This window comes from Zalophus californianus, chromosome X (assembly GCF_009762305.2).
Source record: "Zalophus californianus isolate mZalCal1 chromosome X, mZalCal1.pri.v2, whole genome shotgun sequence".
Classification (NCBI taxonomy): domain Eukaryota; kingdom Metazoa; phylum Chordata; class Mammalia; order Carnivora; family Otariidae; genus Zalophus; species Zalophus californianus.
The window spans coordinates 96,237,507-96,251,908 of record NC_045612.1 but is presented as its reverse complement, the minus strand read 5'-3'; the positions used below and the strand labels follow the sequence as shown (position 1 = coordinate 96,251,908).

The 14,402-nt window shown below is 40.9% G+C and overlaps 1 protein-coding gene across 2 annotated transcripts in view; it reads left to right on the top strand.

The window, feature by feature from the left end:
* SYTL5 (synaptotagmin like 5) overlaps nucleotides 1-14,402 on the top strand; it is a 254,902-nt gene that overhangs the window by 137,295 nt on the left and 103,205 nt on the right. For both annotated transcript variants that reach the window (XM_027607452.1, XM_035725740.1), the window contains exon 2: nucleotides 3,703-3,994. In XM_027607452.1, coding sequence (XP_027463253.1) covers nucleotides 3,876-3,994 — 119 coding nt within the window. In that variant the 5' untranslated portion in view covers nucleotides 3,703-3,875. The remainder of the gene's footprint in view (nucleotides 1-3,702; nucleotides 3,995-14,402) is intronic.

Genomic DNA, 14,402 nt, shown 5'->3' with positions numbered 1-14,402 from the left:
TTGTAGTGAAAGAACTATTTATTTCACTCCCCACAGCATCTTTATCTCTATGATCGGTCTCACTGTTTGACAGGCATGTGGATTCTTGCCTGCTCATCTATTTGAAAGGCACTCCCAAGTGCATTTTGCGTATGTTGTTTCATGTGTATCCTGAGCATCTCTTAGTGTGCCAGAAATCTACCTCACTGTTGTGTGGTCACACAGTGACAAACAGGAAGTTGATTTTATTTTTATTAATTTCATCCTAAGAACGCTTCCAGAAATAGTTCACTTTGAAAGCTGCATTTCAAGTACTCCTTCATAAGATATGTTCAGCTCTTTCCTTTGACTAAAGTATCAACCTGTATTTAAGTGTGTGTTACTCAAAACATATGCATTCTTTTTTTTTTAAATGCCTTTTGGTGATGCTGTGAGAATTTTTTAAAGATTTTGTGTTTTTTGCGGGGGGAGAGGATCTCAAGCAGACTCTGCACTGAGCACAGAGCCCAATGCAGGGCCTGATCCTACAACCCTGAGGTCATGACCTGAGGCAAAATCAAGAGTCAGATGCTTAACTGACTGAGCCACCCAGGCGCCCTGAGAATTTTTTATTGTTGCACCTTTTCTGGTGCTCAGCAGTTAATGATCTGTCCAAAGCTGTCTTTGCTAAAGGGCAAAAGAATGACTTAGAAACTATTCTGTCATCTTTTTAAATAGTTTAGCTCAGTTTGGCAAGGCTGCTGGCCAGAGAGGGAAAAATTCACATCTGAAATGTTTAAGGAAAGATATCTAAGTGAAAGTATTGAAAAATAAAATAAAAATGGATTTCTTTTAATCGGACTAACGTTTTACCAGGCACTTTTAACTAAAAAAAAAAAAAAAAAAGAGAGAGAGAATTGACTCTGGTGATAAAAGGCACTGGTGATTATTTTTACTCATTTTTTCTTAACTCACGAAAGTGTGTAGGGGGCAAGGGATTCCCCAGGAGGGGGTGTGAACTAGCTGAAAAGAGGCATTAAACAATTGTACAGATTTAGGTGAATTCATCCCAACCCAGATGCTGGTCCTCCAAAGGCTCAGAAATTTCCTTTGGTTGGTGTACAGAGAACAGATGAGACGTAGGTTCAAACGCAATCAAACACAGAGCGTTCCGTTGGCAGGACCAGGGCTGTATGGTAAGCCCACTTACAATCAGAAGTGTCCAGGAGGAAGCGAAGTTCAAACAAGAGGAAATGGTTGTATGATTTGCATCATTAATATCATGAAATTTTGCCAGACTGAGGCCCCATCCCTCAACATGGAACATGTGCAACAGGGAATAAATGGGTTGCTTTCATTTTGAGGCCCAAGTGTTTTCCTTCTGGTGAGAGCCTGGATGGGCATCATTGGCATCTAGCCCCTTAGATCTCCTTTGTCTATGCCCAGGCTCACCGTCTCCTCTTCCTCACCCCATCTTTCTCCAGAAGGACTATCATCAGTTAGATTCCCTCCTATTAAATTATAATCCCAGTCCAGTCCTGCCCCCTGGAGGAAACACCCTCATTTTCTTGATAAAGTTTTGGCTCCTTCTAACCTCCTTGGCCGCTCATTTATAAATCCGTTCTCTTCAGTCCTGGTACAGATGAGCAAAAATCTATTTAGGGCTAATATTGTTAATGAAACTCTCCCAGGGCCATTTCCTTTCCTTTATACCTTTGCATGATTTCCCATCTTCTCTGTCACTTTCCAATGCTACCCTGTGGTGTTACTGTGCTCCCTCCTTTTATTCTCCTCACTGGGCAGAGCCTTGGAGCTTTAAAGGGCAGATTTGCATTTATGATCCAAGGCAAGGACAGCCATAAGCTTCAACTCAAATATTTTTGTGGCTCCCAAGCCCTTGAATAACTTCTAATTACAATTCTACAGAATATTCACATACGGCGTTCTAAATCTGACATTTCAAATATAAAATACATTCTAAGTGAACCTGTCTGTAATGGTAGCATATTCATCCATTGAACTACCAAGTGGCTTTTCCATTTCAGTGTGAGACCAGATGAACCACAAAAGGGGTGGAAAAACCGGTTGTGTTCTTTATCTGAGGAGACCACAGTTGACAGTGATGCGAAAACCAAACCATTAACCTTTCTGAAGACCCCTTTTTGCTCTAACCTTGTTGCTTCCTGTTCATGTCAACTTTGGGACTCTGTCATCTCTGCTGCCTCTAGGGTTTTGAAGATGGAGGAAAGGCCTGGAGTCCTTCTGGAAAGCCTGTACTGACCAGGGCAGTTTTCTCAGAGGGGACTAGCCCTTGACCTATCAGAAGAAGCTCATTTCTGAGTCATTTCAGCCAAGTTATGGTTTGGTGTACAATGTATAGAACAAACACCTGGGGGCTTTGGAAAGCTAGGCTCTGGACAAGATCCTGTCCTTTCAGATTTCCTGAGATTTTGATGTCAGCCTAGCCTTATGGCAACTGGGAGGCCCCAAAGCAGCCTTTGGATATCTAGTTATGTTTGGAAACCTGGCTATAACCAAGCAAACCAAGTGTAACTTGCACATAGACTGTAATTCATAGACCTGGGGGTCTGAGGGACAGTGTCAGGGGATGACACTGAGGGAAACTGACGGACAGTGTCAGGGGAGAGGCCACAGGCCTAGAGTCTTCATTCTTATGGGGATGTTCAGAGAGAATCTATGTACCAAGCCAATGGAAGAATGTGCTCGAGAGTTAGGGTGAGGGACAAGGCCCGGTGAGCTGCTTATGTTGACAAGGGGAAGTTTTGAGACATCTATTTTGTGGTATGTAATACATACCTAGAATAATTCACAAATATGTACATCCTGAGACATAGTCATCTTGACAATAAAACATTATCCAATATGGTTGAAGTTCCTGCGTTCTCTTTGACTGTACCTCTGAATTCCCCTTGAAATCCCTTGTATGGATAGTACAAATGTATATATTCCTAAATTAGATACAATGTTACTAGAAATTTTTTTTTCCTTCACATATATGCTGTCATTCTGCATGAAGTCTTCTGCCACTTGATTTTTTTTTTTTTTCATTCATTGCTGTGTTTGTGAGAAACATTCCAATGAATAACATTCCAGGTAGCACCGATTCATATTTGTTTTGTTAGCAGTGCTTTGGATGCAGTGGTCCTAGTTGTGGGGAGGAAGGGAAGGGATAGGAGGGAGCCAGTTAAGGGACAGTCCAGGCTGTGCACTTAGTGTCCTGCAGTGGTGACTCAGTTTACCCATGGGTCAGCTGCAAGGGTGGTTAACAGGACCTGGCTGGTAAAGGAAACTAATTATAAGGGAAAAAGCTGAATTTGCACAGAGAATCTGGAATCAACTAAATATAAATAATATTTCATGGCAACAAACATACACAGCAATTATTTAATAATTGCATGTTTACGATTCAAATTTTTTTTGAGTTAGGTATGTCACTGTTTCAAACATTAGACAATGTGTGTGCTCTTCAGGAAATGGCCTAATTAATTTTCCTAACTAATCTTTCCCTCCTTTGCTTTCTCTATCTTCCCTGGGTTTTCTGGATTCTGCCCCAGCAGATCTGATTCCTGCTCTGTGCCGTTCTGAAGGATTGGCGTTCGTCCTCATCAGTGAAACAGCTGCCTCCCTGACTGGACACCACAGCAAAGGCTTTGGTGACCTTTCTGTTAGAACAATAATGACTTTCTTGGAATGTAATCCCAGTGGTATCTCTTTTTTGTGTAGCCTGGAAGAATACCTGACTACCATCAGCACTTCTTCAGAGACCTTATAAAAACCACTCTGCCATCAAACACAACTGAGTGACTCTGGGCTGTTCAGGGGGGCCTTAAGAACTGTGGCTATCGATTCACCTGGAAGATTCAACCACTGCTACCCAGAGCTGCTGCTGGAATACCATGTCTAAGAACTCGGAGTTTATCAATCTGTCATTTTTGTTAGATCATGAGAAGGAAATGATCCTGGGAGTCTTAAAGAGAGATGAATACTTGAAAAAAGTGGAGGACAAGAGAATAAGGTAATATTTTTAAAAAACTTTTCTGCCTTTCCTGACTGTTGTCTGTTTGAAGCCAGTTAGATCAGAAATTGGGCAACTGCGACCATGCTGGGGACAAATGTTGGTCAGTGACTTCATGGGTTCCGAGCGTAGCCCAAATATCAGAACACGTCTTTGATATTTTATCATTAGCTAGATGGGAGGATGGAATTGAGCAGATAATATGATGTTGATGAGAATGCCCACTTGCTAATAACATCCTGAGTGGTAGTGAAGTAGAAGGACCACCTTCCACTTTGAATACCCGCTCTGAGATGTGTTAGTTGTGTGACCTTGATCTAGTGACTCAGTTTCTCCATGCCTTGGTTTCCTCATCCTTAAAACAAGGATAATAAAAGTGCCCACCTCCTAGGATTGTTGTGAGGATTAAGGAAGATAATACATGTGCCGTGCCTGGTATGTAAGTTCACAATTATTTATTTACAATGCCTTTCTCAAGTCAGTCTTTTTGGGAATTCCTTCCCACCATAGCTGAGAGCAGAAGGGGATCTGGATGGATATTAAGGAGGGCACGTATTGCATGGAGCCCTGGGTGGTGTTATACACAAACAATGGTATGGAACACTACATTAAAAACTAATGATGTACTTGTATGGTGACTAACATAACATAATAAAAAAAATATTGCTAACCAAAAAAAAGGGGGAATCTGGAGAGTGAAAAACTCTCATTTTTACCCCAAAAATGGCCTGAATTTTTAAAAATAAGTTTCTGTGTAAGTAACGTTGAGTAATATGGGGACAGTTGAGTTTCCCATCAGTTGGGGGCAAGGTTGCTCTCTAGCGGGATCCCCAGGCATGACCTCACCTGTGTTTCAGCTAGCATCCATTCTGATTGGTTGCATCACCTCTTCCGGATGGTTGCAGCATTGTTCTGATTGGCTGTCACATCCATTGGGATTGGTTGCTGCTTGTGCCGTGCTGCTTGTTAAATATGTTTGGCTATTACATCTCTCCCCTGACTGGAGGAGCAGAAATAAACAGAGTTCCCTTCTCAGCGACTACCTACTGTGCAGCAGGTAGCTTTTTTGTCTTACGTGTCTCCCAAAACTATGATCATTCCGACCACAGTGCTGTGAAACCAGAAGTCAGCCGTAAGAAAAATTCTGGAAAGACCACAAAAGTTTAAGTTTACTTTATTTTTTATTGAGGAGAAAACCTATCTTAAGGTTATCTTTATATGTTGCAAAGATATTCAGTGTGCCTAAAAAGGAACTAGGATCCTGGATTTGGAAATACATTGAAATATTCTCCATTGATGCTTAGTTCATAGTTAAGAGCCCAGAATTTTTATTTCCATCATTCGTAGGTATTCAACCAATCTTAAAGAAATAAAGGCTTTGATGAAAATTATTGCAGTTTTTCTATGCCTGGAATTCAGGTTAAGGCAGTTAATGATTTTTAAAGATATCAGAAATGATGTTTTTGGCATTTGTATTCCAGTCGTGAAAAGTGACTAAATTTTCTAATGTGCTGCAAAAAGTTATATTGTTTATGGGAGGTGAGGTACTAGCTAGTAACTGATGACATGCACGGGGGAATTAAAAATCACTCTACTCAGGAAAACACAATTTAATAGCCACATCCTCAGAAACGCAGAAGTACAATGAATAGGAATTTGTTCAGAATATTTGCTTCTATCATTCCCAGTAACTTTTCCTAATAATGTTATACTCTTTTCCTTTTTTTGTTTCTTCCCTTGTCCTTTTTCCTTATTCTCTGTAAAGAAATTTAGCCAAATGCATAATATACAACAGAGCTACTGAGAATAAATTTGCTGCTTTCCTCCCTCTTCAAACGTGTTTGAGGAAAGCAAAAGAAAGGCTTTGATAGATCTAAGCGGTACCGTTATAGAAAAGAGATTTTTTAAACCTGCTCTATCTTCTCTTCTTTAATAGCAATAGTGGCTAATATTTTATTGAGGTTTTTTTTTTTTTTTTCCCCCTGCACCAACTGTATTAGATATGTTGTCTCCTTTTGTTCTTGGCTACCAACATATGAGCCCAGGTCAGATGACTCAGGCTCTGCCACTCTTCTAGCTTCGTATATTGAGAAGCCACACCAAAGTGAGTGGCATGGTGTTTAGAGTGTGTGCTGTTGAATCACATATCCACATTTGTTGATTCACATCTCAGTTACACCATGAAATCTTTGTGTCACTTTAGATAGGTTGCTTCCATGAATACATCTAGTTCCCTCATTTGACAAAACAGAAATAATAACATTAGGCACTTCAAAAGGTTGCTGTAGGGATTAAATAGGCTAATATTATCAAGAGCTTAGAAGAGTGCTGGCATACAGTCAGTACTTAATAATTGCTGGCTATAATCCTCAGCCCTCTCGTTGGTATGTGTTGTAGTGAACACTAGCCGTGCTCCACTGAGCTCCGCTCAGGTCCCTTGTGGTCTGTGCTCTCATCCTCCCAGTTTCCACATGTTTACTGCTAAGGATGGTGTCTACTACCTTCTTTAGAGGACTACCCTTGGGTGGCTAGAGTTGCCCGTAGGACTAGAGAGCCACAAGTACCAGGCAAACTTGAGTTTCTGTCCCCACTGGGCAGCCCCAAGCCAATGGCTGACAGACTGCAGTGCAGCTTCTGCCTCATAGCTTCCCGTGGAATCATGGTGAGGCTGGACTTCACCTAAAGACCACACCCTTACTTAGCCCCTCTTCCCTATTCTCTCCTGCCTCCCCTATTCCCGTTTGTGTTCCTCCTGAGAGTACTCCGTAAGTCGCTTGCACACAAATCTACATCTCAGAAGTAGCTTTTGGAAAGCCCAACCAAGAAATTTGCCAGACCAAACAGGGAACTTAATTGCTGTTGCAGTAATTGTTTTTACCATGTTACAGAAGTACAAGTTGATATTTTGTCAGTGTCTAGAGGAAGTGGAATTAATTACGAATAAGACAGAAATTGAAGGAATGGTTTCACAGAAGAGCTAACGCTTGAGCTTGGCCTTGAAATGTGAAAAAGATTTGACATTGGCACTTACATGTCAACTGCATTTTAGCTGTTTACCATGAACCACAAAATTGCCTTCATATTCTGCTAATGAGTTTCAGAAGGAAATGGAAGACCAAGAAAAGTTTTAAGAATTATGATGATTACAGAGAAGTAAACGACACAGAAAGTTAGTAAATTGGACTTTGGAAAGCAGTGGATTTATTGTTTCTTTGTGGTGTGTTTATTCCTTTCAGTAGGTTATTAGTAAAATAGAAAAATAGAAGAATGTAAAAATTGTGTTGAATCAATGCTTTAGGCCTGATGCCCAACTGTGCTCTACAGTCCACATAGCCCCTGAAGTGTGGCATTAGTTAAAATGGGACTGGTCTCTGGGTGTTCCTGAAGGTGCTTTGCACCCAGAAGGCACATGGCAAGCCTGATAATTACCTCCAGGCATGAGCTGTAGGCTGGTAAGAGGTGTCCACCTACTAACAGCATTTTAGGTTCACCCAAGAGGGTCCAATGTATTTGTTTCCCTTCAGACCAAACAGGAAGAAATGGTAGGAGATATCTAGACCCAGGTTTCAACTATTGCAGAGTAAGAGTATTTTAAGTGTTCTCTGTGAAGAACAAATCACTTTGTTTTGCTGATGGCTTTAATGCAGTGAAAAAAGAGGGAGGAAGTGATGCTAATAAAATCGAGCTATCAACAGTGGATGCAAATGGGAAAAATAGAGTTTGGAAGCACAAAATAAAGATCTTTGTTGATCATTTTTTCTAACTTTGGAGGAGCTCGCCCTAACATAAAAGAGGACATGGTTCATAGTATCTACTCCTAAAAAAAAAAATCTCATCAACAAAATCTTACTCTGCTTGATCTTCCACACCTAAAAACAAATGTCTACTTCGTGGTATTGGCCTATATAAGAAATCTTCAATTTATAATTTTAGCAGTTCATTTGGACCTTATTCTTACTGAGAAGATGTCGTTTCCATTTGGCCACAATAGATGAAAATGTATCTGGACTTAATGTTCTCTTTGGCACCTATTCTTGGGCTTGTCTCAGTAATGAACTCTGCTGGTCGCCTTACAGCATACATTTCTCTTTTCTTCCTCCCTACCCAAATCTTGATTTTAGTCAGCTCCAGCAGTGGATTTTTAAAAAATAATTAATCATCCCTTGACTAATAGTCCTCTAGCAACTGTCATTGGTCTGGAGGTAGACATGAGATCAAAAATGACCCACTCAAACATATAGCCCAGATTTATGGAAAGTTCTCTTTCCCACAGGACATGTTCAGTGAAACATGTTATCACAGTTGCTGTTGAGGATGAAAGCCAGCACAATGATGAAGCTGAGCCAAAAGAATGGCAGAGAATTGTTTCCAACATCCTGGTATACTGGAACCTGCCACACCACTGGGCTTCTTCTATAAGCATATATTTCCATGTTATTTATAGCGCGTTGAGTCTGATTTTCTGTTACATGCAGCCCAAGGCATCCTGCAATCTCTAAGATTCAGAAGTAATCAACATTTGTTGAGAACCTTCTGTGGGCCAAATGCTGTGTATTTATTATTGGAATAATAAAGGTGAGCAGAAGGGTACCTGGGTGGCTCAGTAGGTTAAACGTCTGCCTTCGGCTCAGGTCATGATCTCAAGGTCCTGGATGAGTATCAGGACCCAGCTGAGGGATGTGCCCGTGGCCACGGCAGCCCCTCCTGAAAGCCCAGCATAGCAGGTGCAGCAGCCCCCAGCCACTACCTGAGCCCAAAGCACCTGCCATTCCTGGGAGCTGAGCTCAACATGGCCTGTGAGGACTCTTCTCCAGTGCCTGGCCTCTCCGAGGCTCTGCTGTCTCTCCATGCCTGTCTCTGTGGGGTTGGACCTCCCAGCTTACACACACACACGCACACACACACTGGCATGGAGACAGGCCTGCCCTTGGTGTCTTGGAAACATCCCCCAACATAGTCTGCTTCTCCCTCTCCCCGTCCCCTGCTCATGCGCGCGCTCTCTCTCTCTCTCTCTCTCTCTCTCTCTCTCTCTCTCTCTCTCTCTCTCCAATAAATAAATAAATAAATCTTTAAAAAAAATAAAGGTGAGCAGAGACACAATATTAATGTTTGTTGGATCCACAAACATAAAGAATTTTGCAGTCATGAATCAGGCTTTATCTATGGTGTAGACCAGAAGTCAGTAAACTTTTTCTGTAAAGGGCCAGATAGTAAATATCTTAGGCTCTATGGGTATATGTTCTATGTTAGGATTACTTCAGTCTGCATTTGTAGTCTGAAAGCAGCAATAGACAACGTGTAAACAAATGGGTATGGGCAATAAAACTGTATTTACAAAAACAGGTGGTGGGCTGGATTTGGCCCAAGGGCTGGAATTTGTTGACCTTTGGTGTTGAAAACAACACCTCGGTAGATTCTAGCCTTGTGAATAGCTGTATACACCTAAAAGCCTTGATAAGCCACCTTCATTGAGCAGCAGGACATTTATAGTCCAAGAGATAAGATGGAGTTGGACTGGAACCCATCAGCTATCAGAGAGAGAACTCGGGCTTCTGTCTGGGAGGTTAGATGGTTCCACAGGGTCCTGCCATCTCCAGGAGATATTTATGCCTCACTCAGTCTGTAGTGGCTCATGCCGGAACAGCGTAAATGTGTTTCATTGCCTCTCTAGAAGAACAGTACAGTGCATCTGGAGGTAGAGAAAATACCAAGAACCAGCAGAAGGTTCTGCAAAATCGTCAGGGACAGTTTACAAATTCATTTTCCCGATGAGCTAAGAACTACTAATATCCCATTTACAGATGGGTAAACCAAAGTACCAAGTTAAATAACTCAACCAAGTTTGCACAGCTAGTAAGTGGCCCAGCTGTGGTTTGTAACCCCACCGTCTGGCTCCAGAGCTCACATGTCCCTCTGAGGTTTAACTTCTGGGGGGATGTATCTGACCCTTCAGGAGGCCAGAAAAAAAGGGAAGGGTAAACTCTTCACTGCCTCCCTCACAGCAGAGAATGTATTAATCAATTCACAAATGATCCTCATTTAATCCCTGTGTCATCTGCGAAGGATGTACCATTCTGATAGCTGTGGCAACTGAAACTTCCCAAATAATTTGCCAAGCTGGTAAACATCAGCAGTGAGATCCTCCCGTTCCATGTCGCTTCCCTCTATGCCGTGATGTTTATGCCATCAGGGCACCTCTTCAGATCCTGTTGGGAGTCCACCCCTAGCCTTACTCTCGGAGAAATGGAGCAAAACAGAAAACATTCCTTCAGCCCGATATTTATGGACAGTTCTGACCTCTAAGCTGGGTAACATTATCCAAAGTTGCTCTGACATTTATTGAAGCATTGCTTTTTTTATACAGTAAGAACTGACAAGAGTTCCTCAGGCAGTTCTAGTTTTTGCGCTGACTGAAATCCAAGCGCAAGTGTATTATGTTTTGTTCCACACAGCTGGCTCAGCTGAGATGGGCCACTAAGCAAGCCAGAGCTTAGTGTCATCGGGAGACCCCAGATCCCAGCCTGGAAACTGCCATTCACGTTCCAGCTTTGTTTTTATGTGGTTGATTCCATCATTTTAGAACAGGAGAGGGAAGGAAAGAGAAGAAAGGAGAAACAGAAGGGGAAAGTGTATTCAAACTGGCTCTTTGGAATCCTGCAGATAAGCTAAATAATCGGTTCAAATGGATTGAAGTGGTTTCAAGAGTTACACATTCAGCCTGGAAGTTAGGGAGACCAGTAAGTGCCAAGCAACAATACCCTCTTAATACTCTGCAAATGTTTGATCTGTGGGGCTGTTTGTTTTTCCAAATCTTATCACTACTACTAGGCACAAAATTAGTTTGACCTTCTGAAAAGCCTAAAGGCTCGCCGTCCCCGTAAAACACCAGGAGAACTATTGGAGTGGACTTCTAGTTTGATAAACATTTTGTTTCAATCCTAATGGAATTGCCACAAAGCTGCTTAGTGGATTAACAGAAACTCCCAGCATGAATATACTGGCTCCCTAATAAAACCTAAACTCTTTCTGAGTCACAGAGAAATGAAAAAAGAAAATCCAGCTCTGCTTTAAACGAATTTAAAACCTTGGAGGTTTTCCTACCAAAGAACTTAAGAATTTCCATATACACAGCTCTTTCCTCCAAGTAATTCTTACTTGGAGGGCTCACGTTGGGAAAGGGCCACACGTACCTGATATTTGGGGGCATTTCCAACATTGGATTATCCAAATAAATAAACATACTTGCCAGACCATATTTTTTTTTTGTTTGAAATAATGGGGTCACCGTAGTCATAAGTAAAATTGTCACCTATGTAGAATATGTGTGTATTATCTCTCTTTCTCATTTTTGACTCCTCCCCAAATTCCCCTTTCAGTACTCTCTTCCCCTTCCTTGCGTACTGCTCTAGCCAGAATTGGTATAGAGGAGTGCCCCCCAGCTAGCTTGGGTTAATTGGCACTCACATCCAGGAAACTACCATTCCTTTTTACTGTAAGTTGAAGAAACAAAGACCTATAAAGCCCACATTGTTTTTGGGGTAGGATGTTGGGCCTGGGAGGGTGAGTGAAGAGGACTTGCCCTCCAAAGGTAGGTCAGTTCATTAGGGAAGTTCTAATTAAGCAAATACCAACTGTATTCTTGGGAAAATAGGCATTTTATTTCTAAGGAAATAAGACAAGTGAAAGCTTCACTAACAGAAATGTCTTCTCTGACATTTTAGATTTTGGGCATATGACCATTTTATATCAACAGTTTATATGAATGTTGTTATATTAATAGGAATTAGGGTTTAACTGATTTAAATCTGTAATATTAGGCTGACATGCATTGACTAATTTTTTTTAAGGTTTACTTATTTTAGAGAGTGCTTGAGCGGGGGGGAGGGGCAGAAGGAGAGGGAGAGAGAGAGAAGCAGACTCCCCGCTGAGCGCACAGCCCAATGTAGGGCTCAATCCCAGGACCCTGAGATCAGAACCTGAGCAGAAATTGAGTCAGTCTCTTAACCGACTAAGCCACCTAGGCACCCCACATTTACTAATTTTTCCAGTCATTATTTCATTGCAGAGAAATTAAGCATACTTCGTAAACATTCCATGCAAATGTCTAAAATTAATGAAACTTGTATATATGTATATACGTATATATATATATAAACACATTTTCAAAAGTGTTTAAACTCACTAGGATCTGAAAAGGGCATCAATGTCTACAATATTTTTTATATCATAAATCCTCAATCCAATTAAAGAAATATTTAATATTTTCTTGTACATTTTCATTATAGAAGTAATATATTCATTATGGAAAAATAGAAAATACATGTAATTTTAACTTTAAAAACTCACCCTCTTCCCAGAGACAATTTCTACCTGTTGAATTTCCTTTCTGTCACATGACTGTACGTAGCTGCAAGGGAGCTTGGATATGTCACTGGGAAATGTATTCTTCTGGGTGGCCATGTAACCAACTCGCATTTGGGGTTTGTACTGGCATAAAAGAGTAGAGGGGATATTGGGAAACAACCAGCAATCTGAAAAAAATGGGTGTAATTAAGAATTATTAATTAGATTTGTTTATTACTCAGCACAGATCTCGTCTTCCTTTTCATGGAATCTGAAAGCAATTGTCAGAGGTGAATTTCAATGAAGCAAACATCATGGTATCTCCTACTGCAATTCAATATAATAAAGTTAGCTTTGGTTTAAAAAAAAAAAAGAAAAAAATAGGGCGCCTGGGTGGCTCAGTTGGTTAAGCCACTGCCTTCGGCTCAGGTCATGAGCCTGGAGTCCCGGGATCGAGTCCCACATCGGGCTCCCTGCTCAGCGGGGAGTCTGCTTCTCCCTCTGACCCTCTTCCCTCTCGTGCTCCCTGTCTCTCATTCTCTCTCTCTCAAATAAATAAATAAAATCTTTAAAAAAAATAGCACATAAAGAAAACAATATTTGTATTCATCCTCAATGAATTTTGAAGAAATGGTGACTTGACATCCCTTGTACTATGTACTGCTACTGATAACTAGGAAAACTGTTGGAAGTGGGTTTTTTTGTAATCACCTTTAGCTATGAAAGTATGAGTTCCCATAAGCACCACCTAAAGAGGTAAAATGAGAGGTACTGACAGCTGTCTTTGGTGAGCATATAAGTCCTTCCTTACTGCATTTAAAATAATTTAGTTTATGCAAATTCAATTTATAGACATTTTAGAATAAATGTCAGCTCTATGTTTATAAAAGTTAAAACTAGTGTGTGCCTGTATTCAGTAGCAGAAGTAGTTTTCAAGAATTTTTCAAGGGCAACATGTTCTCTTTAAGTTATCTTTTTTGGTGTATGACTGCCCCATTTCCTCCCATCAAGATAATCCTTGCAGTGTCAGAGCAATAATCTTTAAAAGCCCTGTAATTTATCCATGTTTTTTTTTCTTTTTTGCTATGCTGATTCTATCTCTACCCCTTCTTTTTCTGAATGATTTACCATATCGATAACAGGACTTTCTGCAGTTTTTGATACTCAAGAAAGGTATCCTTTGGATTTCAGATTAGCAAAATACATCCTTGTTCCTCATTGGGCCAGGAAATTGAGACAATAGTTATTAATATTTAGTTATTCCAAGATATTCCAAGACTTGGTTTGCTCATTACATATGAGATCAGTTTCTGCAATAATTTTCAGACTATAGTTAGTAAACAGTTGTTCGTCTGTTTACATGGCTTTGTGAGATCTCCTGGTATAGTCCTATCAACTGAGTGTTTTATTACCAGGAAGTGCTTGGCGTCATTTGCAGACATGAAGATTCCACAATGCCCTCTATCCTTGGGACAATTTCTAAACACATTAAATGGGCACAATTCACAAGATTTCTTTGTCTAGACAAGTGTCGTTTCAATCCTGTTCTTCATTACTTTCTCTGAAGTAGCTTTCTATCTAGACCGAACTTTTCCCCAATTCTCAGATGGTCTTGATTCTTTTTTAGTAGCCTTTGATTTGAAAGCAAATCAAAAGCTATATAAAGTTTATTAGGACCAGAGGGGTGTTTGTTGAAGAACAGCCCCATTGGGGAATGTTTGATTTTGTGATAAGAGGCTACTTGGACAGATGGCTTTTGGTGGGAGAAGTCAGACAGAAGCAACCCTTCATGTTTATTGAGGTTTACCTTTGAGTGTACTTAGCATGGTTTTGCACAACTAGGAAAGAAATAGCAGTTATTGCTAAGTGCAGTGTCCTTTCTGAGCAAAGATATGTTAACAGAATAAGAATCAAGAGGAATATGGGGGAAGAGTGCAGATTTTGAAATCTAAAATGCTAGACCTGGGGCGCCTGGGTGGCTCAGTCGGTTGAGCGTCTGCCTTCGGCTCCGGTCATGATCCCGGGGTCCTGGGATCGAGCCCCGCATCGGGCTCCCTGCTCCGTG